The 21,478-nt window shown below is 30.2% G+C and overlaps 2 protein-coding genes and 1 pseudogene across 10 annotated transcripts; 1 reads left to right on the forward strand and 2 right to left on the reverse strand.

Moving 5' to 3' along the window:
• The first annotated feature begins 299 nt into the window (after nt 1-299).
• Nucleotides 300-13,053, forward strand: LOC149877011 (uncharacterized). Of its 9 annotated transcripts, none has more exons than XM_090074754.1 (10): nt 544-725; nt 1,947-2,444; nt 3,952-4,222; nt 4,600-4,839; nt 5,039-6,374; nt 11,056-11,235; nt 11,328-11,424; nt 11,558-11,634; nt 11,724-11,814; nt 12,048-13,053. In XM_090074754.1, the coding sequence occupies exons 3-5, from the start codon at nt 4,185-4,187 to the stop codon at nt 5,277-5,279; spliced, it is 519 nt and encodes a 172-aa protein (XP_089930880.1). In that variant the 5' UTR covers nt 544-725; nt 1,947-2,444; nt 3,952-4,184; the 3' UTR covers nt 5,280-6,374; nt 11,056-11,235; nt 11,328-11,424; nt 11,558-11,634; nt 11,724-11,814; nt 12,048-13,053. The 9 variants fall into 9 exon arrangements, 8 of the variants coding, with proteins under 8 accessions (XP_089930876.1, XP_089930875.1, XP_089930878.1 ...); XM_090074753.1 differs by having other exon boundaries at nt 11,164-11,235; XM_090074749.1 differs by lacking the exon at nt 544-725 and adding an exon at nt 340-406 and having other exon boundaries at nt 11,164-11,235; nt 11,558-11,814.
• LOC149877012 (E3 SUMO-protein ligase KIAA1586-like) lies at nt 1,909-3,741 on the reverse strand (annotated as a pseudogene).
• Nucleotides 12,654-13,516, reverse strand: LOC149877013 (uncharacterized). The gene is made up of 2 exons (XM_090074746.1): nt 13,374-13,516; nt 12,654-13,163 (listed from the first exon to the last, which is right to left on the reverse strand). The coding sequence occupies exons 1-2, from the start codon at nt 13,488-13,490 to the stop codon at nt 12,654-12,656; spliced, it is 627 nt and encodes a 208-aa protein (XP_089930872.1). The 5' UTR covers nt 13,491-13,516.
• Between the last annotated feature and the right edge of the window lie 7,962 nt (nt 13,517-21,478).

The following is a 21,478-nucleotide window of genomic DNA, read 5'->3' on the forward strand; positions in this document are numbered from 1 at the left end:
ACATTTAGTTGATGTTTAACCTAAATTTTGAAATTTACTTTAAATTAATCGAGTTCGGTTTCATTAAAAAAAAAAAAAGAGGATTTTTTTTGCTAGAAAACAAATTAAATAAAAGAGATTATTGTTTTTTTAAAGAAATGTGTTAAAAATGCCTTAAGCCACAAAACAACACATTTAGAAGACACTCACAATTACTATTTTTTTTGCAATAAAAAAAAAATTTCTTTCAAATAAATGTGTTGATAACGTGGAGTTTTAGACAGCACATTTTAATTAAACTATATTTTATAAACCCAGTGGGCACCAAGACGTCTATGACACATCTACTTAGTGACTCAGATGTCTTAAGACATCTGAGATAAAACTGAGACATTTAAAAGACGCCTTCAACATGATTGCATATTAGGTATGTGGAATTCCGAATTTTTCCGTCACCTACTTTTTCCGGAAGTTCTCAATACTTCGTTTTTGACATTTTTTAACGATACTCGAGTTATGATTGGGATTGTTTTACATCATTTAAATAAGTTTTCATGATAATAGTTTAAAACATGAAACATTAGTGCATGATCTCATATACTTTTAAACTTAATATTTAATCTCATACATCTTTTAACTTAATGCTTGATCTCATTAGTTTTTTAACTTAATCCTGATAGCTTAAAATGCTAGTTTTGTGTGTTTGTGTGTAACCATCGGATTTAACATTATTATTACACTTGAAGGTAAGAAACTTATGTTTTCAAATTTTTATTAATAATAAAGTATTCATAAAACTTCATTAAAAAACCAAGCTGAGTGAAATTTGATTTATCTTGATCAATATTTTGCTTCTCTTTGTTAGCTCACCCCATTCCACCATTGGACTTTATAATATTATTATATATAGTCAAGTGACTCTTTGGTCGTGAGCATATGACTATCGGATTAAATATTTCAATTATATCTCAGGGTATGAAAAATGCGTTTTAAAACTATAGCTTTCTCGCAGCGAACACAACGTTGAAATTCTACATTTTCTCTTCCACTAAATAACTCTCCTTTACATAAGTTTCGCGTTCAAATTATAATTACAAAATACCTCAAAAACGCTCATAAAAAATAGCGCTAAAACAATATTAACAATATTTCAAGGAAACGATGCCAATGTCCGCGTTACGAAATTTTCTTCTGCGCAATTCAAGTATAAAAACTTTTTCCTAACGATAGCTTACTCATTAATCTTCTTTAAAAACCTTGTTGTTTGTCTTTTATTATTAGATATGTTTTTTTTACATATATATTTAATATCTTTTACATAAAAAAGCAATGGAGGAAAAATATAAGAGAATATTGAACATGGGGCATTTACGTAAAACGAGAAACCTTCACATTATTTTCAAATATTATTCAGGGAAGTACTGTTTATTATGATATTTTTTCACCATTACTTAAATATTTTAAATAATTTAATAACAAAAATATTAAGTTTTTTTTTCTCAATCTGTTATATATATATATATATATATATATATATATATATATATATATATATATATATATATATATATATATATATATATATATATATATATAAATAAACAGATTGAGAAAAATACACACAGTGTTTTTAATATTTTCTAATCACCATCCCACCTATTATAAAATTATAGATTTCGTATTTTGTGTAGATTAAATAAAGGGATTATAAATCCCTAGAGTATCCCTATAGTAAAAAACCTATATTAAAAAAACAATTTAAGGTCCGTTATATTCTTAAGAGACTGTCACCGTAAAATATTGAGTTGAGTTTCACATCAAACGTCATTAAGAAATCAAAAAACAATTGTATATTTAAACAATTTATTTTTAAACAAGTCTAATTTTTTTTGTATTTACTAATTTTTGAATAATTGAAAAAAAATTCGGTCAGAATATCTTCCAAAATGTTTCACTTTCATTTATAGACTTTCATGCCGGCGCTTCACAATTCCTAAAATTCGCATCGCGATGTCCTTTCCCAAACCACTTTAATGACATAATCCTTTAGATCGAAATGCGTAATTGGTGGACCTACTAATGAAATGAACATTAAACTCGACACAGTTTTTATTAATAAAGAGTTTCGCAAGGAAGATAAGATTATATTCATAGTAGAAAAAGAACGCTCACATTCAGCTGTTGAAACAATCAAGGTATTTATAGCAGTTCTCAGAGGCTGAAGATCATTAGGGGTTTTATTACAGTCACCAGTGGAAATGTATTAGACATGGGGTTTTATTACAGTCACCAGTGGAAATGTATTAGACATGGGGTTTTATTACAGTCACCAGTGGAAATGTATTCACGAAACCCTTGGACTGCCGTAATTTCACAAATATTTAAAGTTTTTGCTAATTGTCTAATATCGTTATCTCCAAAGCATGGATCTTGGTCTGCAAACCATTGTGGCTAATCAAAAATTTGTAAATTTTTTATTAAATTATCGTATTTTTATTTGTTTGGATCATTTTCTTTGTCTTGTAAAGATTTATGCGCAGCTCTAGTTGTAAACATTCTAGAATCAAGATTTTCACTTAGTTTACTAAAAAATTCATTTTGATTATATTTAGAAACTTTTCCGATCTGTAGTTTGACGCCTTTAAATTCAAACTTTTCTGCTGCAAGCTGCGTTTGCGAATAATATTCACCTGAATTATTTCTCATTGATTGAAATATATGGTATTTTAAGGTGATAAGCCGATGTGCATCAGTTAAAGAATTTTGCCTATCTTGTAATTTTTTAGAAAGATGTTCTAGTTCTATTAAAGCATCTAGCATTAGTCCCATGTTGAGTATGAAATTGATATCACATAATTTATTTTTAAGACCTGCATATTGGGCTCAATCTCCTCCATTACGCTTTAAATCCAATGAAGATTCATGAAAGTGTTGATACAATGCTGCATAATTATTCCAAACAGCCATCACAGATCGAGCGCTAGACGACACCCATCTAGTGCCTAGAATTCGTCCAATGGAATTTAGTTTTACACTTAAAGCCATAGCAACAGTTTCCAGTTATTTTTTGTTTTTAGGAGATGCACTGTAAATGGAATATAATTTATCAAAAAAGCTTTTCATGTGACAAATTAGTAAGATATCGCGCACAACATCATTTACTGCTAACTCTAATCGGTGATTGCTTCAATGCTTTAAAATCAAATTAGGAAACTGATTCAAAAGTAACTGGGCCACGCCTGCCTTTTTGCCAAGCATATTAGAAGCACCGTCACATGCAAAAGACACCCAATTACGTAATAAAAAATTGTTGTCAAAACCAAAATCGTGTAAAGCACATATAAAAGAGTTTGCAATAGACGAGGCTTCTGTATTTGTTAATTCGATAAGATCAAAATAAATACTATTAACGATATTTATTTCTGGAATGTTCACTCTCAAGCAGATAAAAATAAAATAATAAAATAACTGATGCAGTTTTTGGGGTCCCAGGCATGTGGTTTTTGTAGCGCCTTAGGTACTTCCCTAAAATATAAGTTTGCAATCAAAGTACTATATGAAGGGGATTTTAATATAACAAGCTATTCCAAAAAATGGGAAAGCTACAACTAATTTCAAAAAAGTTATAAAAAACTTAAGCCATGCGGTTTTTGAGATCCCCTACTAAAATATAGCGAAACTTTGCTGAAAAAAAAAAGGAAAATAAAAATACCAAAAACAACTTCTAAACTCTAGGGAAGAACTTTTACCATACAAAATCATATAAGAAAGCAAAATAAAGTTAAATTATTTGTTTTGTACAAAAGATACGACAAAGGAAAAAATCATGAGGTTTTTGGGGCCCGTCTACCTGTAATTATTTCATTGTTGATTTAGAATAACTGAATCATTTTTCTTTTGTTTACTTATGAATCCAAAACTTTTTAGTTTTTACAAAAAAAGGTACTTATTATTACTTTTTTTAATTTTTAGTTATACAACGAAGATGAGCAATACGAGCAAGAGAAAGGAGGACATACACCTAAAGTCTTGGATAGAGGCATTAAAAAGAGGAAGTTGGTAGGACCATCAACACCTGAGAAAGCCAAAAACATTGACGCATACATGAAGTATAAGCCTCAGGACAAAGAGCACCTACAAGGAGACATAGAAATTTCCAATTTCTTGGCCAGATGCAACCTTCCCTTTCAATCTTGTAGAAACTGATGGATTCAAAGATTTCCTTGGGTATTTCTGCTCGAAGGTAAACATAAAGAAGGCAACAACTTATAGTAAAATTCAAGTTTGTTTAAAATGTTATGAAATAAATTTCTTTGGGAGGTGTTTTTTTACTGGAAATACATATTGTTGAAATAAATGTTTTGGGGTGATTGTTTTTTTTGGGAATTAAATACTTTTAAAGTATTCTCTCGGGTTGGGTCTTTGGTAATATAATTTATAAGATGATTAGAATCCCTTCTCTCTACGTCCTTAGCAACCCTTATTAGTATAATTAATTAATTCTAATTATAAATTTACTTACTTAATTCCCATCCCATCCCATATTTTGATTAATTTTTTTACAACAAATTCCGCCATTATTATTTACAACACAGTTGTGACAATTTCTTTTATTCTTAGAATCCCTTTGCTTCATGCGAATGTCAAAAATGCTGCTGATGGTGTGTTGAGGTCTGAATTGCCAAATTATCCTGGTTTTGCCATCTCATCAGACTTGTGGAGCAGCCGCAACAATGATTCCTACCAAGCTGTCACCTTGCACTACATTCGTGAGAATTTTCAGCTCAGAATGTTTGTGATTGGAACTAATCCATTTACCAAAAGACATTTAGCTGAAAGCATTGCTGGAAAACTTTACAAGTAAGATAAAATACCTTAACATTTAGTGAAATGTTTCTTAAGGTCTTTTCGATAAATCTTGTAATATCTTGTTACGTATCATCATTGTAAAATGAAATATTTATGTTTCCCATTCAAATCATATTGTTTTATAAAACGATACATTACGATACATAACGAGATATAACGAGAAAACTTAAAATGTAATGCATTTTTTTAGGTATGTTTCGGAAATTCATGGAAATGATGGGTTCAGTTCAGTCAAGTGTGTCCATGACTCTGCTGCAAACATGAAGGCTGCCATTCCAAAATGCAAGTTTGTGGACGACTCTCTTTTGTGTGCGGACCATCTTCTGAATCTTGTTGTGGAGCACAGCATTGATCAAACTAAGCCGCATGGAACTTTGGATTTAAAATCTGCCTTAACCAAAGCTACAGGCGTCAGTTCAAAAAGTCATTGATCAAACTTGGTTGAGCAAAGAAATGAAAAAGAGGTAAAATTGTTATCTTTAGATTGAATAATATATTAAACTTTGATGTATTTGACTATTTGTATCTGTATCTGACTATCTGTCAGTTACACAACCAATGATCAGTAAATATCACATTTAATCTTGTTACATTTTAATGAAAATCCTAATTTTTTAAAATCATTTTCAAAATGTATTAGATATAATGTAGTATGTACAATATTTTGATCCTTTTATTTAATACAAATCAATGATGGAGGACAGTAACATCAGTACTCAAGAAAAAGCATCACTCAAAATTTTCAAAATCATTGCACCTGTGCAGATTCTTTGGAATTCTGTTTATATGATGCTGGAAAGCATCATGAGAATGAGGCCATTTTTGAGTTCAATTTGTGACAATCAAGGAAATAACAGTGGAAGGAAGATTGCTAAGTCAGTCCCAAGTGAGGAGGAGTTCAACTTGTATGACGAAATCCATCCAATTCTCAAAAGAATCTATGAAAAATCTGAAAGCCTTTTAGCTGACAAACAAATTTGCATCCACAGAGGATTCCACACGTTTATGGCATTAATTTCCTTAAAAAAAGAAAAAATTGACGGAAAAGCTTTTTCTCCAAAAGCCGAAATGTTTCACCGAAAGTTACAAAAGAAATTGGAGAAATATTTTTCAAGTTGTTGTGCGGACAACATTTTCTATGCAGTTTCAAACCTTCTAAACCCCTTATATAACGGAAAACCACTGAAGAAACTTGGTTAATTTAATCAAGCGTATGATGCTCTGATTGTCCACTCCGATCAATCCAAGACATACCTACCAATGTGCAGCACAAGGATTTGTTGAGCCCCGAGGATGACCCTTACTTTGACTTAATAATAGATGAAGAAATGGCCATTGCCGCACCAGCTGCACCTCAAACACAGTCCTCCATAGTAATGATCGACCGGAACAGAGATTTTGCCGGAACCGGAACAAAACTGGTAATAGATTATAAATATACCTTACCGGAACCGGAACCGAAAATAAATCCTTGCCGAAACAGGAGCAAAAACCGGAACCGAAAATAAGTAATATATTTTTGAAAGGTTAGTTCTAGTTTAAACAAAAATTAATTTAGTAAAAATAATTAAAATTTTACATTTTTTTTTAGTTTTTCCGAAACCCAAGGCATAGAGAAGCATTTACACAATCCAAAAAATCATTTAACTATCCGAAAATAAAGTTTCGGAAAAAAATTCGTTAAAATTTTTTCGGATTATTTTTTCGGATTGCAATCCGATTCGATACTTTCGGATCAGATTGCAATTCGAAAGTTTTTTTTCGAATTGGAATCCAAACCGATATTATTTTTACGGATTTATACGGATTCAGAATAAGGAATGCTTTTGAAATAAGATTGATTTTTATTTATTTGTAATATTCAAATATACAATGAAACGAAATGATTTGCATGTTAAAGAATAAAAAAAGTCAAAATCACACTGAAAGTTAATCATTTTCCAAAATCATTTCTTGGCCATACAATGTCTTGAATTTTGCCTAGTTGCTTAGTGTTTTTTTTTTCATCTATACCAACATCTCAACCATTGAGATTGTAAATTGGTTCTTCTAGAGCTGCATATATTCCCTACTGTTGAGAAAACTCTTTCAGATGTTGATGGTGCAGTAGGTATACAGAGTTTTTTTCTGGCCAGCCTTGACATCATGGGGTGAATATACTGGTTTTGTTTCTATAATTCCAGTACATTTGTACTTGCAGGAACTGGTTTTGCAAATAAATGCCCCTCAATTTCAGCTGATATAGTTTTCTTGGTACTTGTTTCACCTCCAGGATTAATGTAATCTGCACTAAACTTTCTTCCTCAGTTATTCAGTGAAATCAAAGTTGTCATCATCTTCATCATCCAACATTGAAGGGGAAGGAGTGCTTTTGCTAGCCAAAATTTCATTTTTTGACAGTTTTTCCATAGCTTTCTTTACTGCAGTTTTGACTACAAATTTTTCCACCTCATCCACAAAGCACATGCCCTTGCTGTTTGAATCTAAAAAATGAGCAATATAGAATTCAATATTCATTAGCTCCCCTTCAAATCTTTTGTTTAGATTTTCATTGAATTTTTGAGCAAGCTCTAATGACACCTCGGTTTTTGGCTTGACACAGGCCTTACATTTTGCTTTGTTTTCCACCACCTTGTTGAAGAATTCTCAAATATTAGATAGCTTAGGCATCTAAAAAGAAGAAAAAAATGAAATAACATAAAAATGGAATAAATCAGATTATTTGATTTTTTGATTCTTTTAGATTAAGATTTCCAAATATGACTGATTCAAAGTAAAAGGAAATCCTTTAATTATATAAGGCGCACATAAAAATGTAATTTATTTGGATCGTACCATTTAATGGTGACGCGAACGGAACGCAACTCGTACAATTCGCTAAGCGAATTCAAGTTAAATTGATTCGTAAAAATTATAATCAGCTTCTTTTTAGACCCATATTAGACATAACACTATCCACAAATTTATTTTGGATATATATGCATATATACATACATACATACATACACACATACATACATACATACATACATACATACATACATACATACATACATACATACATACATACATACATACATACATACATACATACATACATACATACATACATACATACATACATACATACATACATACATACATACATACATACATACATACATACATACATACATACATACATACATACATACATACATACATACATACATACATGCATGCATGCATACATACATACATTTATATATATATATATATATATATATATATATATATATATATATATATATATATATATATATATATATATATATATATATATATATATATATATGTAAGTATGTATGTAAGTATGTATGTATATATATATGTATGTATGTTTGAATCTAAAAAATGAGCAATATAGGATTGGGTGCCGGTCCACAATTTTTTTGCTATTGATATCTTCCAGCAACTTCCCATCCCAGTGTATTGTTAGTGGAACTGTTGGCTTGAATTCTGCTTTCAAGTTCTCTGCCATTCTCTGCCTACATTTCATCCTTTCTCTTCGAATGGACGATCAATTGATATTAAACTCTGCTGGGTCATGACCGAGGTGCTGCAGTGCTGGAGTCAGGACTAGTGCAGCATTTCTATCACTGACCTTTGCCATATCCAGACATACTGCTAACTTGTCATTCAGTATTTTGTGTGTGCCACGTTTACGTTTAGTTCTCTTTGAAGTTGTGGTTGATGATGGCTCACCAAATGCTTCATTATCATAACGAGACTCCTGTTCGCTTTCGGAATTCTGAAGAATAGCTTTCTCCTCTCTGGCCACTCTGTCCTGTTCTTCTCTCTCTTTTCTTCTCTTGAAGTTTTCTTCTCTACTGTGAACATCTCTTTCTCTTTTGGCAATGGCTTTGTCAACACCTCCCATCTTACCACGTCGTCCCGCCTCACGCTGAGCTAACAGGAACTCCTTGTCCTCCTGCATGCTAATCATCTTCATGGCGTCCGCATGAGCAATGTCAAAAAGACTCTCTAAGCCATCCTTCCATTCTTCTTCCTTCTTCAGTAGACTTTCAGAGCGCTTTGCTTTACTTTTCTTATTTTTCTTCAGTTTGTCATATTCATGGAACAGACATTCAACTTTTTATTAACGTGTTTCTTCAACCGTGTCGGGATACGGGCTTTAGCCCACACTTCAAGAACGTCATAAGTTGTTGAATGTGATGCTTCACGAACGGTCTGTTTGGTGGCCTCTTTGTAATAGAAGAAAAGTGCCATGACTTCCTTCTTTGACGGTAACTTTGTAGAGCTGAGAATTTCAGACATTTGGCCTATCAGCCACAACTCAGTTTCTCGTCTTGTAGTTGGTTTCGAAGTCCTACAGCAAGCATAGGCCATCTCCCTTAAAATAATAAATTTTATTTGTTACCATCTAATTTAATTATTCAAATTATATGTAATTTCTAACAAAAACTTATAGAGCTCAGAAAACTAACTGACAAAATTTATGTTATGCAATATAAATAAACATCAACGACATATGAAAACTCTGACAAGGTCTAAAACCAATAAATAAAATACACAATTATGTGCATAAATGAAAAGTCAAGTTCGATACTATGGCACTCAGGCAATTGATATTAATTAACAATTTAAAATGGATTTAGCACAGCGGATCGGTCATTCTCTCTGTTTTTTAATAATTCATTGTTAAATCAATATAATTTGGCAAATTAATATTTAAGAAAAAATAAACAAAGAAAACACTCACTTTTGACCCAGTATCCACTAGGTCAGTTGTTACGGAAGTTTCCCTGAGAGAGTCAGTTGTCACTAATTCAGATTCATCAAATATTGTTGTTATATTGAGTGTCTGTCAGTGTCTGATTACAAATGGCTGACAGCTGGTGAAATGCATTCTGGATAATTTAACAATAAATAAGTAACATCATATTGATAAATTATGCAGGCGGTATAGTGTGCAGTGAAAGAGTTCACCAGCATAACAACTAGTGACATGCAGCCACGGAACCCCACATGATACTTAACTATTATATATGTGGTAGGGACCTCTAAGTGTTTTCAGATTTAGCTGATTTTTTTTGTGAATTTTTTATGCATGCATATAAACAAAATTCAAGGGTGCCCTGTACAAAAATCAAACTTTGAAAATTAAGGACCACCCTAATGTATGTATGTATGTATGTATGTATGTATGTATGTATGTATGTATGTATGTATGTATGTATGTATGTATGTATGTATGTATGTATGTATGTATGTATGTATGTATGTATGTATGTATGTATGTATGTATGTATGTATGTATGTATGTATGTATGTATGTATGTATGTATGTATGTATGTATGTATGTATGTATGTATGTATGTATGTATGTATGTATGTATGTATGTATGTATGTGTGCATGTATGCATGTATGCATGCGTGCATGTATGCATGCGTGCATGTATGCATGCGTGCATGTATGCATGTATGTATGTATGTATGTATGTATGTATGTATGTATGTATGTATGTATGTATGTATGTATGTATGTATGTATGTATGTATGTATGTATGTATGTATGTATGTATATATGTATGTATGTATGTGTGTATGTATGGATGTGTGCATGTATGCATGTATGCATGCGTGCATGTATGCATGTATGCATGTATGCATGTATGCATGTTTGCATGTATGCTTTTATGTATGTATGCAGGTATGTATGTATGCATGTATGTATGGATGTATATATGTTTAAATAGTTATTTAATATAAAACGATATAAAAGAAAAGAATATGCCACGCAAAATAACAGTAATTATAAATGCTTTATTTTACTAAAGATATATAATGATAAGTTAGTTAATATCATTTACTTTTACTAACAGTATTTTATTTATAAAGTATTTATCAAGTGTTTATCAGTACTTATCAGTAGTTATCAAATATTACTATCTTTTTATACCTTTCCTTATTTTTAAAAGAAAAGCTTTTTCAATATTTTTTATTTTTGCTAGGCATATATATTTGTGTATATATTCATGTGTGTATTTTATATATATATTATATATATTATATATTTATTATATATGTAAATTATATATATTATATGCACTATATGTGTTTATGTGCAATGGACAGTTTTCCATAACATTACTTTCTAATTTAAATATGACATTATTAAAGCTTAATGTCATATTTAAATAGGTTAACATGATAGTATGGAAGTTGGTGCAATTTATTACAATCGTATGCCCTTCCTGATGTTAACTTGTTTTGCTGATCAGAGTTTTTTTATTATGATACTACCTCTAGGGGGTTTACCATAAAAGACTTACCAGCTCCTCCTGACATAACCCACAATTAAGTTAGGAGTTTTATTGCAAGGTATTTTACTATTATAAAATCACACTTGTTGTTTGATGAAACTTTTGTATTCTTTATCTTTGACTTTTTAGCAAATTTACATTTTTTTTTAGTTTAATCATAGTCAATAGAAGTTATACCTGGTCGGGAAACAAAATATTTCGGCAAAACGGACTTAATGTTTAAAAATATCGTAATCACGTGATCAAAGTAAGTGCAAATGAAAGTCTTCAGTTTCATTCACTTCTCTTAACTCTAAAAGCTTGCCATTTAGTTTATTTTAATTTTTTAATATTAATTTCGTTCAAGCTGTTTAAATAATTAAGTTACATATATTTTATAGTTTTTTTGAATTAAAAATGCCTGGAGCAAATTGTGCTTTTCCTGAATGTGGAGTTACAAGAAACTCTAAACACCAAGGTATTGGAATATTTCAACTTCCAAATCGGCCAGACGATTTTCATCAACAATGGAAAAAAAAAAAAAATAAACATTTTGTCAAAATTTAGAAATTTGACAAGCATCTCAAAGAGCGCTTTGTAAATGGGAGTATCTTTCTTTGTGAACTTCATTTTGAGCCAACAGATATTGAGTTTACAAGTAAGTTATTTTCTGAGTTATTTTCTTTTTTTGTGTTAAAATGTTAAAATATTATTATTTAAAATACTATTATTTTATTTAAAATCTTTTTACTCCTCATTGAACTTATGCCTGTAAAAACTTATTTCAGATGTTTGTTAAATTTTTAAAAAACCAAGGTAAAATCTTTTTTTTGTAGCAGAAGAACAAGTGTGGTTTAAATGTCTAATTATGTTATTGTTTTTATATTATAGAAACTGGTCGAAAAACATTAAAGCTTGGTGCATTACCATTGCTCAAGATTCCTTCCTAAAAAATCTCATGAAACTGTTAAAGCTACTGAAAGAAGACATATATCTATTGTTAAAGACATTTTGACTACAGAAGAAAAATATATAGACAAATACAAAAACTTTAGTGAATTTACTAGCATAGTAAAGAAGCTTAAACTCAATTGGTTCATATCATATGATGAAAACTTTATTTCATTTAAATCTTTTCAAACTTTTACATTATTACCACATTTAGAAGTTGTTGTTGGATGTAATCTAGAATTTTTTGTTATTGTTTATGGATGGACATTGCCTGATGACCATCACTTGTATAAAGAGTTTTTACGATCAGTTCGTCATGTTACCATATCAAAATTTTATTTCTGTTTGAATAAATATTTACAGACACTCTTCCGTGAGTGAGATCAGTCCACCTCTGTTTTGAACATCAATAAGTCTTTGTCCATGTGACAAATTTTTTTCAAGAATACAGTGTTTTAAAATAGAAATAATTGCTTGGTTTTCTTCAGATTGATAATGTTTACTGTTTTTTGCTTTTTTTAAAAATTTTGACAAAACGTAGCCAGCTCAGTATTGCAGGCCATCTAATTCCTTTGCAGATATGGGTTTCAGTTTAATTGATTTATTGTCTGAAAAAGATGTTTTATAATAATACAGAATTTTATCAGTTAACGCTGTTGATAAAAGTGTACTGCAAGGTTTTTTAAGATCATTAAAATATTTATCAGACTCCATTACAAGTGAAGAATATGTTTCCATGTAAAAGTTTTCACCATTTCCTGTCTTCACTAACTTTTTGTAAATTTTGTTGCACTGTTGATATAATGGATCATTTATTACATTGTTATATTGAGATAATTTCTTTAATATTATGTCTGGATAGTATTTTTCACTTAGCAAAGTATTTATAGCTTCATTAACTAATGTTTTTATTGTCTCAACTGATAATAAATTTTCTGCTTCAACAGTATCAGGTTTTCCATTAGAATGTTTTGCACGGATACGTCTTGTTAACCCACCCTTTGACTTATAACACTTTTTGCACTTTTGACATGAGAATACTGCAGATGTAGTCACCTAAGAATAACCATTACATATAAATTTTAAAGAGTAAAAAATAAATTGGAATTAAAAAAAAATTAGCGCGCTAAGAAATGTAAATAACTCTTCTGGTTTATTCACACACATGTACAAGCTGCTGACTGGATCAGTCCAATCTGAATAAACGATTACTACTCTAAAATATTAATGTACAATGATTAATATAACAAATGAAGTTTTACTTGCCTCGTCTAATGCTTCATTTAGATCGACTTCTATTTCATTATCCAAAAGATCCTGATCTATGTCCAAAAACATGAAATCTAAATCTTCACAACAAAAATATATATCACTTTCAGCCATTTTAAAATAAAGTTATCACTTACTTTGATCACGTGACTGTTATTTATTAACCGTTTTGCATTAATATAAGCTTCAATTACGCGAGATTTCCCGACCAGGTATAACTTCTATTGACTATGGTTTAATGCTCTTAAAATTTATTACAAGTAGTTTTTTAAAACAAATGATAAATATATATATATTTTTTTAGATTAATAGCAGTTTTTAAACATTTTAATTTACATGTTTATTGCTGCAGCTAAGTTTCTTCACTTTAGTTAACAGTGATCGTTTTTGGAGTCTTACCTTGCAACTTTGTGGTTTTCATGTTTATCTTTTGCAAATGAAAATGTTTGAACTCCTACAAACAAACTGATAATCTGCCAAGCACTTTTGTTTTGATTTTGTTTGTAACAGAAGTATCAGTTGATATACAAACATTGTTACAATTAGATATAACCGTTGTATTTGTAAGAATTTCTTTTACAAAATCATTCACAGAAAATACTGATAAGTTTTGAAGTTTTTTTCTAAATAATAGTTCATATTATACAAATATATCAATAATTTTAGAATTCAATTTCGATGAACCATCTCTATCATTAGCATTAATGAGTGTTTGTATAGTGTCAAAAATTCTACTTTACATGCTAGAAGTAAAGAACAGCATTGAATGCTATAAAAAGAATAAGAGTTTTATGAATAGTGTAACTTATTGAATAGTTTGTGAATAATATAACCAGCTAAATATTGCAAACTTTTCATTTCTGCATCCTTTATACTCATGGTTGATTTCTCGCATTTCTCACCATTGAATTTGTTGTTATCGGTAAGATAGTTTAAAATTATCTTTAAAATCTTTTTAATCTTTATAAAAAATATCATTTGCTACGTCCTGCAACAGAGTATTGGAAAAAGTACGTTCTTCAAAATGTTAAGGCAGGTTTTAGGCAGATTATCCGACAGGAGTCCAAAAAACGTTGAGTATTAATTCTCAGGGTTACCCTTAAACTTTTTAAAAAGACTCTTTAGCTTATGTCACAAATCATCTGCATTATTTTGGGGAAAATTGAAAATCTAAAAATTTTACAAAAATTAGGGGAAAATTGAAATTTTAAGAACTTTCGCTATGGAGTTTTTTTGTTTATTTGCGTTAATGTGCACCTTCGGAAGAATGAGAACTAGTAATTTCCTGAACAATAATATAAACAAAGCGCTTTTGTTTGTTTCCAGATTATATATTCTTGTGACTATGGTTGAACATCCATCTATTAACACGTCCTTGGTCCAATAGATGATTCCGGGTTTCGTAACGTATATTCACGCAGAGCTTCAATTAACTGTTCAAAGCCCCATTCCTGCCATTTTGGATCTGTTCGAGTAATATCAGCTTTACCAGGGCACAGGGTCGCCACTTTGTGTTGTGAATACTTCTTTGTGTTCAACTGACTAAGTAAGATCGACTTAACATCTTTTTTATAAATTGTTTATATATATTCTTATAAAGAAAACAGCGTTATTTATACCAAATCTGACATAATTGGCAATTATCCGTAACTAAAAATAAGGAAATAATTACCAACTTCATACCATATATTAATTACTGTAATAATACTAGACGCCATCGCGTGGTTAAATAAATGTTTATGACACTATTTTTTATACTATTATTGTTACTATTATCATTGTTACTACTAATATTATTATTATTATTATTATTATTATTATTATTATTATTATTATTATTATTATTATTATTATTATTATTATTATTATTATTATTATTATTATTATTATTATTATTATTATTATTATTATTATTATTATTATTATTATTATTATTATTATTATTATTATTATTATTATTATTATTATTATTATTATTATTATTATTATTGTTACTATTATTATCATTATTATCATTATTATTATTATTACTAATAATAACATCATCATCATCATCATCATCATCATCATCATCATCATCATCATCATCATCATCATCATCATCATCATCATCATTACTATTTTTTCGGGCAGAAGTAAAACAGTTTTTTTTAGTTTTCACAAGCCTTTAGGGTTTGGATAAGTAGATATATTGCTCTGCTATTAAGTCCGATTCAAAAACATATTTTCCGATTTTGCTTCGCAATACAAATATGAAGATCCAGTACTAAAAACACTTTTAAAATTTGAGAATAAAAAATGTTATTAAAAGTGTAATTCAACCATTAATCATATCAAAATAACTCAAAGCATGTTTTGTTATCTTAAGCATATTCAGAAGCTTCATTTTCCCTAACAGTTTCAGAAGCTTATTAAAGAACTTTATTTAAAAAGTCAAATGCCTTCTGGAAAACCCAATCGTAGTAATGCACTCCATCAGATGGTTCTTTGGGATGAGCGGCTGCCATCCAAAAAACATCTAGAATTGGTATTTTACATTCACAAAATTTTGAAATGCAGTAGTTGTTCCACTGAATTATTCTCTAAATTAATGAAAGCATGCATTACAGCTACATATATGTATGTATGTATGTATGTATGTATGTATGTATGTATGTATGTATGTATGTATGTATGTATGTATGTATGTATGTATGTATGTATGTATGTATGTATGTATGTATGTATGTATGTATGTATGTATGTATGTATGTATGTATGTATGTATGTATGTATGTATGTATGTATGTATGTATGTATGTATGTATGTATGTATGTATGTATGTATGTATGTATGTATGTATGTATGTATGTATGTATGTATGTATGTATGTATGTATGTATGTATGTATGTATGTATGTATGTATGTATGTATGTATGTATGTATGTATGTATGTATGTATGTATGTATGTATGTATGTATGTATGTATGTATGTATGTATGTATGTATCTATCTATCTATCTATCTATCTATCTATCTACCTATATATCTATGTATCTATGTATGTACGTAAATTGCTTTGTGTGAAAAAAATGTTTAACCCTTTCATGCGCTGGGTTATTGTATAGCGACAAATTAATCTAAGCTTCCTCACTTTAAATGGTGCATTCTAACCGATTGAAAACGATATTATTTCATAAATGAGAGTTTAAAAAGGCTGTAGAAAAAGTCTAATTTAACATTTCATAGCACCACTCTCATTTTGTGGATGATTTTTTATGAGTTATGTTAGTTACAGAAAAATAATTGGGGCATGAAAGGGTTAAGGATGTGCCTGTAAATGTATTTAATTTTTATTATCTTTTACTTTTACTTAATGTGTTTTCTGTATTTATATTAAAAGGTGCTATTTAAAATACCATGACTTTTTTCTATTCAACATATTTGAACATTGATAGTTTTCAGGAAAAAAGTGTTTTACCTTTTACTCGAATAAATAGGTAAATAATTTTCACCTAGAAAATGTGTAAGTTCAAACTTATTTATTTATCGTATTTTTAACATTATTCAAAATACTTTTTTTGATGGTTTGAGTGTTGAAGCTCTTGGTCATGAAATAATTTGCAATAAGCGCAAGAAAAGATGTAAAGTCACACCTGAAGCCAGTCTCAATAAAATTTTTTCCAAAAAATGCCACACTAATTTAGTCAATTTGTCAAGAATGGACGAAATGGGTCTAAAGAAGCCATAGTTGAAACCGTATCGCACTTAAACCAGACTATTTTTCATAAACATATATTTAATTTAGGTTTTTGAACTGTAAAAGTGTTTTTTACATGGTTATTGTAAGAGAACATTATAAAAAGACGTAACGCTAACTATAAATGAGATTGACTAAAATCTTCATATATGTCAGAAATGTAAGTTTACTTTATCTAAAAAGTTAAAGAACTTTATGAATTAAGTTGAAGTCATTCTTGACTGGAACAACTTTAGAATAATTAGTTTTGTATCGTAGACATGTTTTTTGCAGAAATAAGTAACATGCAATCAGAACTGAACAAGTAATAACTGAGGTATTAAAATTGTAATGGCTAACCTCCCTGCTCCTAAAGATAAGTTTCAAGGTTTTCTCTTTTTAGATCCTCTGTTCTCAAAACGCCGGCAAAATTTATTTTACACCTCGAGCTTTGCCGTGATTAAAATGTGCTTCAAAGAGAGGAATGAGTTTCATAACTTTCTGAATCACAAAATGAGTTCAGTGATCAATAAATAAGTTTACAACCGTAAGATACAACTTTATAAAATTCCCGAAACGTGTGTGAAGGTAACTGAATAACAACATTTCAATAACAGAAATGGATTGAGCTAAAAACACAACAATTTTATACAAAAATAAGGGCAGCTGCAACGGAAACATTGGAAAAGGAATTCTTTAAACTAGCGAACACAGCACATTCTGAGAATGCGATGAAGAATTGTTGTAAAGCTTTTTTAAATCGATAATAGTAAGTTGGGTAAGTGTGGTGAGCAGTGGCTAATTGGACGTTAAAATCACAAAATGTTTAATGGTATTCTCGTTGTATCAAATAGAATAAAATGTTAACAGATTAAAAAATTTCATTTGATTTTTAAACTAGATATTGTTACTTACACTCTGCGAAAGCAGATTTTAGAATTATGGAAGTTTAAATTATATCCAAATTAAATCTTTTTTAATTCTACTAAATAAATAAAATATGTTACATTGATTAGTCAATTTCCCTTTAAATCTCCTCTAAACCAATGTGACAGGTGAGTGTTAAAAGATATGAAGAAGTCATTCCGAAAAAAGGATTTTATGTGCAGAATATATATCAAATTTTATATATTGCATTACATATAACATGTAATGTATTATATGATATTATATATCACATTAGTTTTTATAAACATTTTGTCGTCATCAGTGGAGCATACAGATTCTTGTAAACTTAACTAAAGCAATAAAAAATCATAATACTGCACGCACCATCAGCTGTTTCTATATTTTTATGCACGCATACATTCTTAACAAAGAAACAAACCTGTGTCGTCAAATATCTTCTTCTTCCATCTTGAACTTGAACAGGTGTAGTTGACCTCCAGAGAATATTTGTAAAGCCATCCGCTAACAACTCTTTTCTCGTCGTTTGAATCATTTTTATGAATTCATCCAACAGAGCTTCAGAGACGCTCATGTTCAAGTTTTTTATCTGATGTATTCCGAAGTTTATAAAGAGTATGCTATTATTATCTTTCATCGGACTAGAAATTAATACATTTTTAATATCATTTAAAAAATGTCTCTGATTGAAATCGTTATCATCAAATAAAGTATTCTCTTTTGCCTTAGCATCATTTTTTATAAAAGGGTAGGTCCATGTGTAAGTTAACTGACAACTATATTTTAAACGTATGGGTGAGTATTTTTTCATGTAAAGATAAATGTTTTTTTGTGTTGAATTTCCGTAAAACCAAAGAGTAGATTTGTTGGAAACCATTACGTGTTCAGAATTTTTCTTTGCCAATGTTTCTTTTATTGAATTGTTAGTAAATATTTTTGCTGTGACATATTTGTTATTTATCCAAACACCAAACCCATCATTAACTAAACAAACATGCTGATCGTACCAAGTTTGGAGAATATATCTTACAATAGATTTATTTGACTTTACCTCAAATTGAAACGTTTTAGTAAACATAGGATAATTATCTGCAATTCCAAAATACTCCAAATCTTGCATTTGGCCTTGGTAAGTCCCTAAAGCAATAATTTATAAAATATTGTAAAAAAAGTAAAAAAGTATAACAACTTAAAATTTGAATGTAAAATACCTGTATCTTATAAATCTATATATATCTTATAAATCTATATATATATATATATATATATATATATATATATATATATATATATATATATATATATATATATATATATATATATATATATATAAGATATATATAGATTTTATAAGATATATATAGATTTATAAGATATATATAGATTTATAAGGTAATCCAAATCCACTTCTAAAATGCACGGCAAAGACTTCCAATGGGAGAGCTCGTTCTCTATCATCCACTCAAACCCGTGCGTGGGAAGAGGGGAAGAGGTTTGCACATGCCCCATCCGTACAAGTTGTTTGCGTCCAAGTACTGAATGAATGTCGACTCTTTTCTTCGATCAAACGAATCTCCCATGTATCTATTATTCGAGGCTCAAAGTTGGTTTGGAATCATGCTAATTCCTCCTCGTATACCTTTTTCAACCATCAATACCATGTTGAAACCAATTTTATTTTTGTCATCTTAGAGCAGCATCCCACGCCAATCCGGTAGACGTGTAGTACCAGGCAGGATCGAGCTAATAACTTTTCATGCAAACGTCTCTAAAATTTTCAAAAACATCTGCCACCATCAGCACGTCAGACATATTGTACAATTCGTGGTAATCCCTAAATGTTTTGCAGTGAAACTCGTCCCATACCGTTTAGGCGTGCAAATAATTTTCATCGCTTATCCCCTCGTTGTTGAGTTTGAAGAAGAACGACTCTTTGGGTGGTAATTTTGTTTCAGAAAGCTTTTCAATCAAGTCCATCCAATCGTAAGGGTAAACGCCTTTTTTGAGCAACAAATCAATTTGCTCGGCGGAATAATATTTTAAAAATGTTTTTGCATTGGTCTTTTGTCAGATTTTTGGATAAGCTGTCCAAACTGGAAGCCATGATCTGAAGCTGTCGATAAATCTCAACTCTCGCTTAATTTAAATGACCTTTCCCTCTTTTTTAAACTCTCCCACTTTGATCTCTTTGGTGAAGCTAATGTACTTTTCCTCGTTGTTGGGTATGCAGCTTAATTTTCCACCATACAATTTCTTGATGAACAAGTGGCTATCGTACCCAGATAAGTTGTGAAAAACGACAGGGAAGATTTTTGGAATTTTATATTTTGCATTGCAAGTGTTGTGAGCTGCACCTCTATACTTTCCTGTAATATGACAGTGGTCTTGCACATTTTCATTCCCGAGATCTAAGCCGCAAATGTTGCACACTGTCGCGGAATTAAAATCATTTTTATCCTCATTGGTCATGACCTTCTTTTTTGGAAATTTAATCATTTCGTAAATCTCCTTAATGTCTTTTTCGAGCATTTCCACAAATATTTTGGCGACGTCGTCTGTTTCGCTTGATGCCATAATCGTCACCGGCTTTCTTTCATAAACTTTTTCGTCGAGGCATTTGACAAAATAACAGAACGAACTCGGAGTGTGCTTTTGGTACTACTTGGTGTAAGACTGGTTCGGATCAGGAACGCACGTGTCGATTGGAGTGATGAAACTTTCAAAATCGGCATAAACTACAAACGGAACTCTCATCGATCTTTCATTATGGTAAATTGCATAGACGAATTTTTTTCAGGAAGTTCAATTCTAACAGAACTGTGCTCTTTGCAATACGGTAAATGTTTGGAAAGAGCTTCCTCGCTGCTCATTCCCTGTAATCAATTTCTGAAATAATATAATTTGTGCTGATGCGAAGATGCTCGCGAGGAAATCAATCGGCTCAAACTCTTAATTAGGCAATACTGGAAAGTCTCCGAATCTGAAATGAGCAGCAAGTCGATTTGATGCTTTCGATCAAAACATTTCGATACTCTCAAAGGATAAATGGACTCATTTTCGCACCCAAAGGCATTCACGCTAATGTCTTAATTGTTTTTCTCAAACTTTTAAATTTGCGGCAACGAGACTGGAAAATTTATCCCTTCCCAATTCAACTCGTGACGTTTAACGCTCTCAATAGATCATCCTTTCGCATCCAGTAATAATATTTTACTTTTTGGACTTTGGCGATTTCTCGCAATTCTGTGACAGTTTTGTTTTCCATTTTTTATTGGGAAAGATTTTTTTTTAAGTCATTTCAATTTTTTAAATTTTCTTCATGAAAAATTTAAAAATCAGAAAGATTTTTTTTCACGCCATTGTTTTTTCGACGTCGGAGTTTTTTAGGTCGTTTTTAAGTTTTTCAGAATTTTTTAGATCCGTGGAAGAATCTGTAAAAATTTCGATTTTAAATCCTTTGTCCACCTTCCATCTC

Source organism: Hydra viridissima, unplaced genomic scaffold (genome assembly GCF_058129835.1).
Source record: "Hydra viridissima isolate aposymbiotic clone 2 unplaced genomic scaffold, HvirCarnegie_v1 scaffold_17, whole genome shotgun sequence".
Lineage (NCBI taxonomy): Eukaryota > Metazoa > Cnidaria > Hydrozoa > Anthoathecata > Hydridae > Hydra > Hydra viridissima.

Bases quoted from the DNA above. Each gene is read 5' to 3' on its own strand.
- LOC149877011 (XM_090074750.1), top strand. From the start codon at position 4,185: ATGGATTCAAAGATTTCCTTGGGTATTTCTGCTCGAAG. The intron at 4,223-4,599 runs GTAAACATAAAG...TTTTATTCTTAG, and splicing joins TTGGGTATTTCTGCTCGAAG to AATCCCTTTGCTTCATGCGA. The intron at 4,840-5,038 runs GTAAGATAAAAT...GCATTTTTTTAG, and splicing joins ATTGCTGGAAAACTTTACAA to GTATGTTTCGGAAATTCATG.
- LOC149877013 (XM_090074746.1), bottom strand. From the start codon at position 13,490: ATGGCTGAAAGTGATATATATTTTTGTTGTGAAGATTTAGATTTCATG. The intron at 13,164-13,373 runs GCAAGTAAAACT...GGTTATTCTTAG, and splicing joins TAAATGAAGCATTAGACGAG to GTGACTACATCTGCAGTATT.